The sequence below is a fragment of the Scleropages formosus genome, chromosome 10, assembly GCF_900964775.1.
Source record: "Scleropages formosus chromosome 10, fSclFor1.1, whole genome shotgun sequence".
Taxonomy (NCBI): Eukaryota; Metazoa; Chordata; class Actinopteri; order Osteoglossiformes; family Osteoglossidae; genus Scleropages; species Scleropages formosus.
Genome location: NC_041815.1, coordinates 5855490 through 5871836, shown reverse-complemented (window position 1 = coordinate 5871836; position 16347 = coordinate 5855490). Strand labels below are relative to the sequence as shown.

Below are 16347 nucleotides of genomic sequence, written 5' to 3'. Positions count from 1 at the left end.
GGACAGGGCACCCTGAGCAGGACTTGAACCCCAGACCCACTGAGTAGGGGGAATACTAGAAAGCCCCTTGTACCACCAGGCCCCCCATCCCACTCCCTATCTCATCTTTAGTTGAGATTTTCACGGAACTTAAGCAGCAAATAAATGGAGGCACACCTACATCTACCTAACACCTAGTAGTGTAGTGGTGAGTGCTACTGCCTTTGGCCTCAAAGATCACAGGTTCAAATCCCACCTCCAGCTGTTGTACCCTTGAGCAAAGTACTTACTCTGAAATGGCTCCACTGAAAACTACCCCACTATGTAAGTAGGCAAATAATTGTAAGATGCTCTGGACAAATGTGTCCACTATACGAATAAAAGTAAATACTATACTTTTACTACTTGTGACGTAGCCGTTCGTGACTTTGGATGTACGTGGTGTTCCTAAGGTGAGGAGACAGCGCACATTTATTCACTTAGGTGACACTTTCCTCCAAGGAGTTTGAGTGCTAAACTGCAGCCATTCAGCCATTTAATTATCACTGCAGCAGAACAGAGTAAAAGCCCCGTTCAAGGGTAAAAAGGGGTAAAGCGCTCATTGTTCCCAGTGAGTGTAGCCGAGCTGCTGTTCCCGCCAAAACCCTGACGTGACTCCTCGTCTCCTCAACTCGGCTGTGTGTGCATGGTGACCAACAGCCCCAAGTCCGATCTTTCCGGTATTTACCCTCTTTTTTTGCGGTATTTTATACAGAAGAGGTCTGGACAGTGGTGAAACGTTTCATAAACCGTTTCCTGTTTTCTGCCGCGAAATAATAAATAAGGATCGATCGAGAATGTCACACAACCAGTGAAGCTGAGCTGAACGCAATTTAACACGAGGGAAACAATGCACTTGTTTTCCAGAGAAATCAATGTTACGTCCGGCTGGCCCAGTAAATAAACATGTAGAAGTATACCTAAACATAAACTCTGATATATAATACCGATAATACAAACACCTTAAACCGACTTCACCGGCCGCCGCTCCTCCGCGCGCGCCGCGCACCTTCAAAGCGCTCGACGTCCGCGCGACAGCTGCTGGTTCTGAAGCAACGAAACGCGAGACATGGAGGGAAAATATGTCCTTGCGCTACGCAGACATCGCGTTAATGCCAAAACGTCAAATAATTAGCTATTAATTAGCTAAGAAACATCTAAGAGACGGAGAGCGATGGATCAGGCCGTTTTGATCGGTTAACAGCGAAGGGAGACTTGGAGCTGAAATTGCCGTGAGCAGCACAGGCGAGGCAATACGGCTCTAAACGTTAGTTGTTACGTTAGTAAGCATATTACATTATGATTATAAAACGCGAAATACTACTGCGTGTCACATATTCCTCTGTGGGTTTTAAATGATATCCCCTGAGACTATTTAACGGAAAAATAAATGGGTGCTCTTTCCGGAGTAATAATTGTGGCGGTCCGTTATCCGCGGACACCGTCAGCCTGAGCAGCGGCCGCAGGCTGCGCCCGTCCGCGTGCCGCACCGGCGTCACCTGCCCGCGCATCCTTCGCTTCAGCACTAGTATCACGACGCGACCACCATCATCATCTCCGCCACATTCATTCTCCTCTCCGCTCACCTTTCCGCCGCGAAGGCCGGTCCTGGGCTTCTCACCTGAAGGAAACGCGTCTCCGACGCAGCGGACACAGGGAGGAGGAGAAGGAGGTGGGCGGCGGTGCCATTTCCCGGGGAGCCCAGTGGCGACTCGCTCAGCAGCAGCAGCAGCAGCTCCCTGTCATTTGCACGGCGAGCTCGGAAAAGAGGAGCGCCGCCTACGGGACGCAGACAGGAAGTGAGCACCTGGCGTGCCGTGCGGTGCGGTGCGGTGCGGTGCGGCGCGGCTCCACCTTGCTGCCGTTTGTTGGTAACCTTCGTTTTGTTGACGCCTTCGTCACTTACAACCTTACTGAAATTTACAATGATTTCCCATTATTAATAGAGAAAGCTTTCCTTATTGTATCACTTCAGGCTAATTACCTTGATTCAAGGAACCGCCGCAGGAACCTTCAGTGAACAGATGTGAATTGTCTCAGTTCTGCAGCTTCCTGACCTTAACTTCAGCTTGATCATGTTTTTGTGAGTTCCATCAGAATATGAAAGGAGCACGAGAGGGAAAATAACACCAGTATTGTTTTTATGTCATAAACGTGTGCAATACACAACACTATTTATACTTATATTTAACACACCATACCTGTTATTTACATTCCCTTATATTTGTATATAACATACCTGTGATACATATGTCTAGTGCCTATTTTGTAAAGTGTATTTTTTATATATTTTATTTTTTATTCACTTATTGTTTTTATCTGTCTTGTCACTGTCATTTCTGTCTGTGCTGTGGAAGTTTTTGTCACCAAGACAAATTCCTTGTATGTGTAAACATACTTGGCAATAAAGCTCATTCTGATTTTGATGTCATTTAACTTTGTTTGGAGGATAAATGTGCAACCACAGGTGTGAAAATGGCACAAAACATTAACTGAATTAATGGGGTATTTAGGCAGAACTAATTTGGGACAATACAATTTTCAAGTACTTTAACCCTCACCTACAAAAAGTGGAGTTGGCAGAAGTGAGATCCACATGTTCAAATGACTATTCTAAGAGCCTCTGGAGAGGAGTTGATTCTGGACAGTTATTCAGTGAATGCTAAGGATCTGAATTGCACTGAAACCATGGCCAGTGGGAAAATCAACCTATAAATGGTTGCACTGCTAAGATCTCTCCACAAACAAGGTGAGAAATTATTAATGAGCTCATGAAGAACCCAGAACAGAAGGAATTGCAGTCCTCTCTTGCCTCAGCTCAAATCCGTGTTCATGACTCTAAAAGACGCTCTTCAGAGGCTGTGTGAAAATGGGATACACGGGACAGCGGTATGAGCAAAACCATTGCTCACTTCATATTTACACAAAAAAATAAAAATTCTACTTTGCTGTGAAGCACTTGGATGTCTCAAGGCTACTGGAAGGATGCTCTGTGGACCAATACATCAAAAGCAGAACTTTTTGAGTGGTATGGATCCTGTTATGTCTGGAGAAACCACATATGGCTTTTCAGCCAATGAACCTTCTACTAATGGCAGAATGTTATGGAAGGGCCTATTTCAAGTTCTGACCTTAGTCTGACTGTCGCACTGTGTGAAGATCTGAAATGAGCTGATCGTGCTCAGTTTTCCAGTGCCGTTTTGCACGGAGGAATGTATGAGAACTTTTCCACAAAGGGAGACCCTGGTTAACAGCTTACAGGAACTATTTAGGTCCAGTCATTGCTAAACATAGTTAATACCTCAAGGTAGTCTACATAAACATAGCTCTCACCAGGACATGACCTGCTGCTGCATCACAATGGTGAACAACAAAAGAATACATATGGAAAATGAGCTTATCTGCAGCCAAGGACTATTTTCAAAACACTGCAACCCAAATTTTACTATGAACACTTAACGTAGTCCAAAAAGGCAATACATACATAGAAATAACATCGATATCTCTGCGTGTGTGTTTATCAAAGGCACAACTAAAAGTTAGTACAGTGTATTGCATACGGTACTTTAACAAATACATCTGAGGCCTGTCCAAGGACCATCGATTTAAACATACACACTAGTGCCATTTTTGCAATGCATCATACTATACTGTATGTGCTATTACTTAAAAAAAAATAACACTTCATGTTTTGGAATAAATTCTTTATACAACTATTCATTTAATAAACAATTTTGGACAAGGCAAAGATTTAAAACCAATACTGTCAGGGACTGTCAGCTTCAGATATATTATGAAGTACTAGTTAGTATTTTTGTTATAGAAATACGCACAAATAGTTTTTAACTTTTTAATAATCTTCTCTCCAAGGAGTATAAATATAGATTTCACTATCTTGGTGTCATTCATCTAGCCAAAATATAACCGTTACCGCTAAACTTTACTGGTTTAAAGATTTTGCTACCCACTGATCCTGTCTGAATATTCAATAGACACCATTTGTCATGTGTAAATATGGAGTTTCACTTTTTTTTCAGCATCACTTACATCTTAACAGAAGACTGAATCCTGTAGCAGCATGGTGTAAATACAAACAAAAATAAGTTCCTTACAGATGAAGAGCATTTACATTTTGCTTTTTAACATTAATATGCAATAAGTTGTTTTCCTGCAATGAATTTAGCATTAAACACCTGTACTCTGGAAGTTCCTATTTATCTGTTTGAAATAACATTTTTAGCATCTTATGCTTTTTTGTTCACGCTCCAATAAAACTTGTACTGGTCAGCCAGAGTGTCACTGAAAAACGCAAATTTTTTAACAGCTGGTAGCGTAGTGGTTAGAGCCACTGCCTTTGGACCCAAAAGGTTGCAGGCTCAATTCCCACCTCTGGTGGTAGTTCGTTTGAGCAAGGTACTTACCCTAAATTGCTCCGGTAAAATTACCCAGCTGTGTAAATGGGCAAATAATTGTCAGCATCTTAACATTACTAGTTGCTCTGGAAAAAGTGTCAGCTAAATGAATAAAGGTAAATGTAACAGCTGTGAAAACCTATGTGAGACAGGGGGCCCATGATGAATACAACACAAAATCCATTTTGATCTAAGCAGCATTTAAGTTGGTATGAAATGTCAATTCAAGCAGCATCACATCAGCTAAAATGTAAGACAAACTGAGGTTCAACAGCACCCTCTGGTGTCTCATGGACAGTCTTCTTCAGTCTTGCAGTTGAGGAAGGCAGCTTCTTCTTGAGCCACAGATTCTCCATTTGCTGTGGTGGCGAGTGTGTACCCTTTGAGGCTGGCATCTGTGCTCGATGTGCCGATGTGCTCGACAGCCTCTGTGCTGTGCTGCAGGCCGTATCCAAAGTAGATAAGGAATCCTGGGACAAAACACAACAGAGCCAAAAATCAGAACATATGTAGTGGTGTCTGTGTCAGTGCAAGTTTCTGACAGTTACGCCACCTACTCATGGCAAAAATGGGGGGAATCAGAACCCCAAAATTTTTGAGCTTGTTTCTACTGAAAATGCATTTAACTTACGGCCTGCCAGAAACACTATAGCTGGTGTAGATTGTCTTACTCCACCTACACATTTAAGCACTTAACAGAAAGAAGCAAATAAGAATTTAGCCATCTTTCTCAACAGGGATTTTGGCCAGAGGGTTAGAGGAAGTACGACAGCCAGGAATCACTACGCCCTCCACTACCAGGATGGGGACCAAACATGTTCTCAACAGCTGCAGTAATCTCTGGCATATTTTGTACCAGAGGAGGCAGAAGGAGTATACCTATGAGCATCCAGAATGCAAAGCGGATCCAGGTGCCCTTGTCCAGCTGCATCATGAGGTAGATGTTGATGAACATACTCAGCACAGGCAAGAACGGCACCAGCGGAACCTGGGGTGGGGGGACTGGTTGTTAGTCAGAATCAGCTAAGTTTGTGGCTTTACAATATGGTAGAGCCCTGCTATTGTTCCAATTTAAACTTGTTGTGAAAGCAGAACTGAAACATTCATTTGCCTGAAAGACTCAGTTTTCCACTGCCCTTTGTGGCATGCAGTTGGTAACTACTGTCTTTTTGTACAGGTCACAATACTAACCCATAGGGTTCTCCATGCAAGAACCCCACTGTGAATGTTACACTTGAGTCACCAAGGTCACAGGAAGTCACTGACCTTGAAAGGCAGCTTTGTTTTGCTCTCTGGCTGCCTCCAAATCACCAAAGTAATGAACAGGCAGATCATGGCAAGGATGCCCAGAACCACCAACGTCCACGTATGTGGCCCTCCGTGCACTGCCACCACACAGAATGTACAGATCAGGAGTCCTGGGCACAGAGAAACAGTAGGATTTTGCACATGATGGGAGTGACTTCCTTTACTGCTGTAGAAGTTATGATGTGCCTGTCTGGACGATGATGTGGAACAATGCCCTATGGCTAGACAAGGTGACATGTGTCTCACCAAGTACAATGGCGCAAACTTTGACCGTGCAGCTGGAAAGGTGGGAGGGTTCTGGCTTCTCAGGGAACAGCAGGATCCTCATACTGATGCGCTCCTCTTCAACACATGTCTGGCTCTGTTTGGCCTCGTCCTGTGTATTGACCATCTGATACGCCAGGATGGGCTGGTTCTGCTCGTACCTGGGCAGGAGCAGAAGTAGGAGGGAGAAGAAGAGACCTTTCAGCTCCTATACAAAATGTCACTCTGTTGTGCCATCAGACTGATAGCAGCACTGTTTACTCATGTACTAATTTCATGCCATCGCTGCCATTTTTCAATTTTGTACTGTTTTACCTAAATAAAAACTAAATATTTTCAACATTAAACTAGCATCAGTGTTTTTTTGCAAATTTTAAATATTACTACAAATGCAGATTATAATCATTACAGAATTAATACAAGAACAACACTACTTTGCCAGTACTAGGTGCCACAGTTTAAGCTAATTGGCCAATATAAATACCAACTGTACTCAGTGCTGGCAATTTATAAAGCTCCCCCTTCAAAATAAAAAAGGAGAAGGAAAAAAAACAAGAATGAAAGAACCCACCTGAGGACTAAAACGCATGCTGTTACCATAGTGTAGGCTAGCAGCGTACCAATAGACATGAGGTCAACAAGGTCCTTTAGGTCAAAGAGGAAAGCCATCACAGCTGTGCACAGAAAACAAGATGTTCTGAACTCAAGGTAGCTATTTATTTTTAACATTTTTATCCTTGTGGAGTTTTGCAGAATATGACATCAATGTGTGTAAAAATGCAACATGAGCAATAAATGACATGGCACTGTTGTATAGCAAAAGGTATTCAACACATCGCGTGCGTGCACACACACCTGTGCACAACACAATGGCATTAACATACAACCCTACCTGCCACAGTGCCTGATATCAAAGTAGCAATCACTGGAGTTTTGGTTTTTGGGTTAACTTTGGCAAGACATCTGAAGAGCAGGCCATCCTCTGCCATGGCCCAGACAATACGAGGCATGGGGAACATGGAGCCCAGCAGGCTGAGGCAAAGGAGAAGGTGACAGCAATTGCAGGATTACACCACAGACACAGGAGAAAAAAAAAAATACAGAATGAATGAAAACAGGAAATATTCTAATTTAGGTATGTAAGTGCAAAAACCCAAAAATTCTAGTGTGATGACGCTGTAAGGAATAGCATACCTGGCAGAAAGGGCGCAGAGAGAGCCTATAGCTACGGCGAAAGTGGCCCACTCCCAGCCCACGTACTTGAAGGCTACAGGCAGTGGGCTGCTACTGTCCAGCATATAGTAGGGCATCATTGCAGTGAGGGCAGAGGAAACACCAAAGTAGGCCACGAAGCAGATGAGGAGTGATGAGACAATGCTGATGGGGATGGCCCGCTGTGGGTTCTGCACTTCTTCACCTGGGAGCCACAAGGAATAAAACGACGCGTTCAAGAAATAACAGCCCACAGGACTACCAGCTACAGCGGCTTAGACCAAATGATGTCAATCAACTACAATGCAGAAATCAATGGCAGAACAGCAGGTAACAGGGTTGTTAAGATCATGGACTTGAAAGGAGAGTAGTTTAAGTCAAATTTCCAGCTATAGAAATAATGGTAAATGTAAAACTATTATTATAATCATAATTCAGCCCCTCCAGTTTAAGTGTACTGCCAATTTCCACAACACTACATTTAAGTTATTAAAAAAAAAAAAATACAAAAACTCAAAACATAGATTCCAGTAGAATTAACTACACTGACTCCTTGTTACAGTCTAAGGTATGATATGAAATTTTGATATGTATCAAGCTTATTTTAAAATAACTTTTCACCGATCCAGTTTTTAAAATTTTCTTGTTGCATTTCAAATGTGATTTGTGTTTATGCCATCTATTGGTGGTAAAATGCACCCAAACAAGTGCAAATCCAGGGTCTTCCCTCACTCACCAGTAGTGGCAATGCTATCAAAGCCCACAAAAGCATAGAAGCATGTGGCTGCCCCAGACAGGACACCTTTGAATCCAAAGGGCAGGAAACCACCTGTTCCAAGGTTCTCCGTTGTGAGTACTGGCTCAGAAGCACTGACAGACAAAGGGCTCTGTTAGAAAGCTTGCAAGTATACAGTCAACAGATCAAACTATTTACTTTTGTAGCTCATGTGACAAAAAAGACTGTAGGGTTCAGAGATTATATTTCAAAATCTGTTCAAGGTTGTGCTCTGCAAAGAAAAGCAAAATTCTGATCACAAGTTACAAATGACTGGGTCTTACTTGTGGGAGATACTGGTGCCATTCAGGATGTCTTGTGGACTGAGGTTCCAATTTTTGGTTGTCCCCATGATAACTCCAGACACAATCACAAACAGAAGAACCAGCACGTTGACAAAGGTAAACACCTTGTTAACAATGGCTGACTCCTTGACCCCAAAGGATAGGAGACCTGCAGGTGGATTGAGATAGAGGAAGGATTACTCACCTAAGAACCCCAGCAAATAAGCTTGAGCCTCACATCTGAATTTTAGAGTCACACCAAAAATACAAGGCTGTCTATAAATATCCATTCTTTTGCTGGAAAATGAGTTAAGCTTGTTAAGGTGGTGCTGGATTCTCCCATGGTCGCCCTAACTTAACATAATAGAAAATAACTTGAGTAACAAGTTTTTTCCAGAATGCCTTAAGATTAAGAATACAGTTGGTCCCAAACTTACAAACTTCAGAGTGAGCTGGTGGGCAGTCCAACGCAGGGCAGGAGGTAGGAGTTGCAACATGGAAAGCTCTAAAGGACCTGCCTCTGCTCTACCTGAATAGGGTTCAATACATAAAGTAATATAAAGGTAGCTGGCCTGAGGAAAGGAGAGGCAGTGTAGCTTGGAGAACGTGGTTTCATTTTTTTTGTGTCTGAAAGGAGTCCATTTTGATTCCTTTCTGGTTTGTAATAAAGCTGTTTTCTGGAAAATCCTGCTGTCTAGTGTCTTGGTCCTGCTCATATGGCTGGTTGCGGGACAGAGGCAGCCACACCAGTAACAAGATTCATTCATTCATTCATTCATTCATTCATCCATCATTTAGGCTGGCATACCAATTCAAATCACACTCCAAAGTGTCACCTGATATGCCAGATAGTGACTGCAACCAGTAAGTGCTACCTTTAAGTTTTTGAAAGATTGAAGAAAGAGACTGCAAACAAGCTATTGTCTATTCTAAGTTTCATGCACCTACTCCTGCGACCATCAATGCATAAAGTAGAAAGAAGCCAACTTTACTTAAGAATCACACATCTGCACCTATGTCTCCCTTTCTCCTAATGTAATGCACAAATTGTATTTCTCTGTGTCCCCTCCGCCTACAGTCTTGCGCCCTGTGTTGCAGGGTTAGGTTCCGGGGACTCCAAATGCCCAAGCGTATGCAAAAAGCATACTAGCTCACCATAGGGTGGGACCATCTTCTCCCTCATTGTTCATGTTCCCGTTTTAATTGTTGTTCTTGCTGCTGTTGCTGGTAATGGCAGATCCCAACCCATGGAGCTGTCTGGTTTGCTGACATTCACATTTATTCATTTAACAAATACTTTCCACTAAAGCAATGTACCAATCACAGTAAACAAAAGTGCATTCCTCAAAAAAGTTACAGATGCAGACATTTGATTCTCAAAGTAGCCAGTAAGTCCAGTACTGCTGTTTTTTTTATGGAGCACACCAACAAGTAGCTGCATACAGATGCGATGATGAGCTCCTCACATTTATTTAGCTTTTCTCCAAAGCAACTTCCAATAAACTCTATGTAGCATTATCAATCCTCACATCTTATTCACCGTGGTGACTTACACTGCTAGATACACTACTTACACTGGGTCACTCATTCATACATCAGTGGAACACACTCTCTCTGTCACTCGCACACTATGTGTGAACCTGAACAGCATATCTTTGGACTCTGGAAGGAAACCAGAGCACTTGGAAGAAACCCACGCAGACACAGGGCGAACATGCACACAGACTGAGTGGGGATCGAACCCACGTCCTCCCGCACTACCCAGGTGCTGTGAGAAAGCAGCGCTACTTGCTGTGCCACCCTCAACTGAGCCCTGTCACATTCAGCTGACAGACATTGATCAATGAACCCCCATTCCAGATTAAGCTCATAATTCAGGGAGCAACTGTATACAAGTGCTGCTGTAGCAGGGAATCTGATCAAGGTGTCTATGTCGTTAGTTTGAGCTCAGAACCTACACAGTGCATTTCACGGTCATCATGACTACTGTGGACTCACAGGATTCTCAAAATTTCAGCACAAGAATGTCAAATATCCCCTCCTCTAGGTACAGTTTTATTCAATTTCACTGCACTCGTAGCTATAACCTATAACCTTGATTCTTGTTCTTGCTGCTGCTGGTATTGGCAGATCTACAACACAGAAGTACCTGTGAGTACAAGGATGATGATTACAGCAAACATGTCTGGGTACTCTGCTAGGATTCCCGGGGCTTTAATGGACATATGAAGCCGGCAGAATTCCTCAAGGCGTTTCCCAATAATCTCATCAAATGTGGCACTCCAGGCCCGAGCCACGCTAGAAGCACCTGCATGAGATAAAGAAAGAGTAATTAATTTCTACTGCACAACACTTAATGACAAGTGGCCTACTACAACAGTCAAAACAGTAACTGGGAATTTCATGCCTGATACAAATACTGTTTGGATTATGAGCTGTGAACTCAAATTCTTCAAGATACAAACTCGTTTCTTGTTAAAAACATTTTAAAGAAATTGCAAATTTACTTAACCATTTTCTGAAATATTTACTGGAGCACAGGCAACCTAGATGGCAGTAATACTCCAACAAGTGTGGGACCACCTATGTCAGTTTTTTTCCCACATTGATCATGGTCTGAAACAGGCAACTGTGTGCTTCCGTAGCACCCACAAGTTGTGCCATTATGATGGCGATAAGGAGCAAGAAGCTGATAAATATTGCATTTGTTCACAGGATTAAACATCTTTCAATTGTGTTTGATTAGAGAAGTGATGTAAGCTCAGTATGTATCTTAGTAGGGATGTGGTGGTATATTCTGAAGCATTATTCATATGTGGTTATTATTTTCTTTTCCTAAGGGTCACTAGGTAAAGTTGAGCCAATTAAGCCAACTGCAAAGCTGAATTGACTACACTGTATTTTCACTGTTTTTTAAAAAAGTTTAAATTATTAGCTAGAGTATCAAAATTAAAAGTGAGTATTCCATAGCCATTTCCAAGATTTTTAGAGAACCTCATCAAAAGATAAATGGAAGGATATCTGTATTAAGCATTATTATAATTTGAGAGAAGTGACAGCAGACTTAGAAAAGTTGCAAAAAGCCTTACAGTCCAAACGGCATTCTTTAATTAAGCATTACAATTGTTGTAACACATATTATGAGTTGTGATTCACGTTTTAAGAAACTTGAAAAATGGATTAAGTTAATCTCTTGAACACCACTTATGGAAATTCAAAGCAATTTTTCCTTGAACAAAGGATTAACACAGATTCCCCTGCATACACTTCAAGGTTGAGTCCCAGTGTAAAAGTACTGCTTGCAGCGTTATTTTCACTGATACACTGACATTGTTCTTTGCTCTGAAATAAGTATCAATAGGATTTTCCCTTGCAGGATGTCTTGTTCAGACTCTGAAATTATATAAATTCCACAAAGTTTATACCGATTTAGTGTTGACTTTGGGTCTTTTAAAAATAAGAAAAAAAAAAAAAAAACCTTGTCCAGCTGTGAATACTAGAAAAAGCTCATAAGAATAATTAAGATAAATGAAACTGTTCAACTGCTCACCGATGATGTAGGAGAGAATGAGATTCCAGCCAGCGATGAAGGCGCAGAGTTCACCTGCTGTCACATAGCTGTAGAGGTAGGCTGAGCCTGATTTGGGCACCCGGGCCCCTAACTCAGCGTAACACAGACCTGCCAGTATGGATGCCAGTGCGGCAATGAGAAAGCACAGCACAATGGCGGGTCCGGCATCGTTGCGCGCTACTGCGCCTGCCAGCACATATACTCCTGCACCCAGAGTGCTGCCCACACCGAGGGCTATTAGATCCAGTGTGCCAAGGCAGCGTGAGAGAGGCGAACCCTCCATACTGCAGTCGACCACCTTGACACGCACGAGTTGCCTGCCCAGTCCCATTAGTTTCTCCAGTGCCATAGCTGCAGTGTTGGAGGTCAAAGAGCAGAGGTCAAGACTGCAGTAGCCTGGAATAAAAAAAAATATAAAAAGCTGTAAATGCTCTCAACCCTTCATGTTCTGATATTTTTCTATTTTTTCAGTTTTTTTTTTTTTTTTTTTTTTAAACAGGAAAGTAAGTTTTTAATAGGATTCTGCCTGCAAAGCTTTTTTCAGAATTGTGCATGCATTTTTTTCTTAGGAACTTCAGGAAAAAACTGAATATTTACATTACTGATCAGAGGCATAAAAACAAGCAGTTTAAAAAATGTATGAGATCTACCAAAAATTGTTTAAACAACTGAAGGAGCAGTCTCGGCTATCTATAACAATGTTTTTGAAAAAGCTTCAACATCCCATTCCTGACACTTTAAAGTCTACATTTGGAACACACACACACACACACACACACACACACACACACATTTTCAGAAGATGCTTTTCTCCAAAGCAACTTCCAATGAACTCTATGGAGTGGTACTAGCCCACACACCTTATTCACCAAGGTGACTTACACTGGGTCACTCATCCATACATCAGTGGAACACACTCTCTCTGTCACTCACACACTATGGGTGAACCTGAACAGCACGTCTTTGGACTGTGGGAGGAAACCCACGCAGACATGTCCACACAGACTGAGCAGGGATTGAACCCATGTCCTCTCGCACCACCCAGGCACTATGAGACAACAGTGCTACTTGCTGTGCCACCGTGCTGCCCTAGAAGAAAGGTAAGAACAGCAAATTTTCTTATTTAATTACATTTTATGTTCGTTTCCCTCTACAATATATCAATGCAGAACTTTCTAAAAGATTATTTTATAGTTGCACGTTTTTTTAAACGTTTACTGGGTCTATGAGGTAACAGCTGTTCACAGAAGAACATGAGCTTGGAAGGCTGCTCTAAGTGATTCAACCTCACAACACTGACTGAGCTTCCACATGTTCTGCTTTCATCAGCTCAGAAATGGCTTTTGAATCTTATAATTCCAAATGAATTCTGGTCTCTCTAACATGTACAGAAGCATAGAATCACCACCTATGAAGACCTCTGCTGCCAGTGGCATAAGAAAAATCGTGTTGGAAAACCCCTTCATCTTGGTATTGCTCCCGATGTACATTCCCGATTAAGGCGCGTCATTGGAAGCATATAGCCAAGACTGACTGACTGACATCCACAGCTTCCGGTGGTTATAATATATCGACTCTTGGCTGTATTCCTGAACTGGAGAAACTGTACTAACAGCTGTTCATGACTGTAGCAGCAAGCATTTCCTGATATTCGTGTTCTGGTTTGACATATATATGCAGACAGAGGTGCGATTTTGTCAAGTTGGGGCAGGAGAACCATTCTGACCATGAAATGTATCATTTAAATTAATAGTTTATTTCCTGTACTGACTATATTTTTTCTTGAATGCTTAACATTTGGGCCCTCACAGCCAGACTGTGTAACAGTTTCGTCCCTCAAGCCATCAGACTCCTCAATACCCAGGACTGACAAGGGAACCACTAGCCCGTCTTAGAAAATGTCATTTTAGTAACTTGTGATGTTTAGCACTGTTTGCACAAGCCTTACACACGTGCACTTTATGTAGTCTGTGTCGCTAACTGTTGTTTTATATAGCACCGTGGTCCTGGAGGAACGTTGTTTTGTTTCACCGTGTACTGTTGTATATGGTTGAAATGATAATAAAGCCTCTTGACTCTTGCAGACCTGAGAAAACGCATACTCATGGACATTTACCACATATAATTTAAAAAAAAAAAAATATATATATATATAGACACACACACACACACACACACACACACACACACACAGAGCTCTGCAGACATGGCACTCAGATTTTAAGTTTCATCCTGGTGTTACACCATTACACCTTCCCACCCAATGCATGCTCAGCAAATACCATTTTGCCAGTCAGATATGTGTTTGGAATTTGATCCAGGGGGTAGTGAACACCCTGCAGTCAGTGTGAAGCTTAGTATACCAAAACCTCATTTATGGCATTAACCACTTTAACAACACTAGAAGTACTGCCTTTGACATCAGTTTATACACACCAGAAGCCTCTTTAAAACATACTCTCAGCTCCAGTGTGTACATTTTTGTCTCATGTGTTATTCAAACATATAGGATTATGACTGTCAATGAATTATTCCTATTGTGAGTAAAAACTAGTTCTGGCAGGCAGAACACACACACACACACGATGAGTGAAACCAATTATCCCCATTTACCCTTAATCTGGGATGGTTACTCAAGTATTTCAGGTAAGGCACCTCTGTTTCTTTACCGCACCACCTCCTGGCCAGATTTCGGCTACTCTAATAAATATGATATTACACTTTTCCAAGAGCAGTTTTTTTCCCCCCACAATCATCTTTGGGCTTCGCGTTCAAATCCGTGCGGAAAGGGTTTCACACTGGAGTTTGTCATCTGTATCCACTGCTTTGCACTGTGTTTTGGACTGTAGTTACTGTGCTAGACTGAGCGCCACGTCACGGTCCAGCGTCCACACTGGTCTCCACATGCTCTCCGATCCTGCTCCACCACCACGTGTCCGCGGGACCGCCGTCCGCTCGCGCGCGCCACTCCCGCCCAAGCTAGTCTTTCCGAATGACGTAACGCCGGAGCCCCTCCCACTTCGGGCCACTATTTGCGCTCAATATTATATCTAGTTTCTCAAATTCAAAAAAAAAAAAAAAAAAAAGTACTGGAAGTTACGCAAAGTCTCAACGAGCGGTTTGACGGCCTATTCGGTCCCGTGGGGAAACTAGTCTAGTGTCGAACGCCGCGTTATTTTCTCGAGTTGTTTCCCTCAGAAAACGTGAAAACACCTCAGAATGCCTCAGAACAACTTGAAACAATCAATCAGCATAGACGCCACGCAGACCAGGAGGAACCCGACGAGCAGTAAGTTACTCTGAGCGAGAGGGCTGTGTACACGCCCAGCATGTCGGGAGCTCGCCTCAGACACCCGGCCACAGGCGGTTCGTCGGTCGCTAAGATGATCATGGATCCAATCCGAGGGACGGAGCGGTGAGGAACAATAACTTACTGCTCCACTCAAGATGCTCGACGATGCTCGACAAGTTGTTCGAGCAGAGCCCCGGACACCCGTACAGACAGCTTACGTAGGACACAACTCTGTCTTCTCCTTCGCACCTCCACCTTACAGAAGCCTCACGCGCTCCCAGTTTTCCAGTCTCGAGCCCCACACATGCTGATGAAATCCCGCGGCTCAATGTACTACTCGGAGCCACGCCCACAACTCGTGACGTCACTGGCGACGGCGCATAGAAAGCATGGCCCACGGATACAACTAATCTTATTGCTGCTTACATTTATTCATTTAGCTGACACTTTTCTCCGAAGCGACTTACAATTTTGAGCTATTTATCCATTTATAAAGCAGGGTTTTATTGGAACAATTCCAAATCGGGTATGTACCTTGCTCAAGACATGCCAGACATGATGATGCCGGGGGATCAAACCTGCAACCTTCGGATCCAAAACAAAAGGAATCAGAATCAGAATGAGCTTTATTGCCAAGTATGTTTACACATACAAGGAATTTGTTTTGGTGATAAAACTTCCACGGCACAGACAGAATGACAGTGACAAGACACAGGTAATAAAAAAATAAAATAAGTGAATAAAAGAAAAAATATATAAAGTACAGCATATATAAAATAGACACTAGACATTATATGTACGTACAGCCTGGTATGTTATATACAAATGCAAGGGAGCAGCTCTATCCAGTCACTTTTACTCCTAAGTCACTAATACTCATCCGGCCATTTGTCCTGAGCACTTGTCAAAGTCAGGGTCGCAGTGGACCGGAGCTTATTCTGTAAACCTAGCACCCTGGGCAGGACCCCCTGGCCCAGACATCCTTAACTGGACAGCCAAACACACTCATTCACTCACACATACACACAAAGTCCAATTTAGAGTCAGCAGAACAGATGTCTTTGGATTGTGAGAAGAAACCAACACCAGAACAGCCCAGAAGTTGTGAAAGAGCAGTACTATCATGCTGCTCCTAAATAACAATCAGTAAAACCAGAATAATGCAGATGTTCCTAAATCTATTTATGTTAGATGCTGTAAAAGTCTGGGAT

General features: G+C 42.7%; 2 protein-coding genes across 5 annotated transcripts in view; both read right to left on the bottom strand.

Annotated features, from left to right (window-relative positions):
- The window catches only part of mtus2b (microtubule associated tumor suppressor candidate 2b), a 49639-nt gene extending 47871 nt beyond the window's left edge, over window positions 1–1768 (bottom strand). For 3 of the 4 annotated variants that reach the window (XM_029255845.1, XM_029255848.1, XM_029255847.1), the window contains exon 1: window positions 1605–1768. The gene's annotated coding sequence lies outside the window, so the exon portion shown is untranslated. The remainder of the gene's footprint in view (window positions 1–1604) is intronic. The other variant, XM_029255846.1, reaches the window with a different exon arrangement.
- A 2657-nt stretch (window positions 1769–4425) lies between these two features.
- On the bottom strand, window positions 4426–15453 carry LOC108942062 (high affinity cationic amino acid transporter 1-like). The gene is made up of 12 exons (XM_018765121.2): window positions 15279–15453; window positions 11824–12240; window positions 10423–10581; window positions 8274–8442; window positions 7951–8084; window positions 7197–7419; window positions 6895–7034; window positions 6574–6676; window positions 5985–6163; window positions 5697–5848; window positions 5310–5418; window positions 4426–4900 (listed from the first exon to the last, which is right to left on the bottom strand). The coding sequence occupies exons 2-12, from the start codon at window positions 12191–12193 to the stop codon at window positions 4719–4721; spliced, it is 1920 nt and encodes a 639-aa protein (XP_018620637.1). The 5' UTR covers window positions 12194–12240; window positions 15279–15453; the 3' UTR covers window positions 4426–4718.
- Between the last annotated feature and the right edge of the window lie 894 nt (window positions 15454–16347).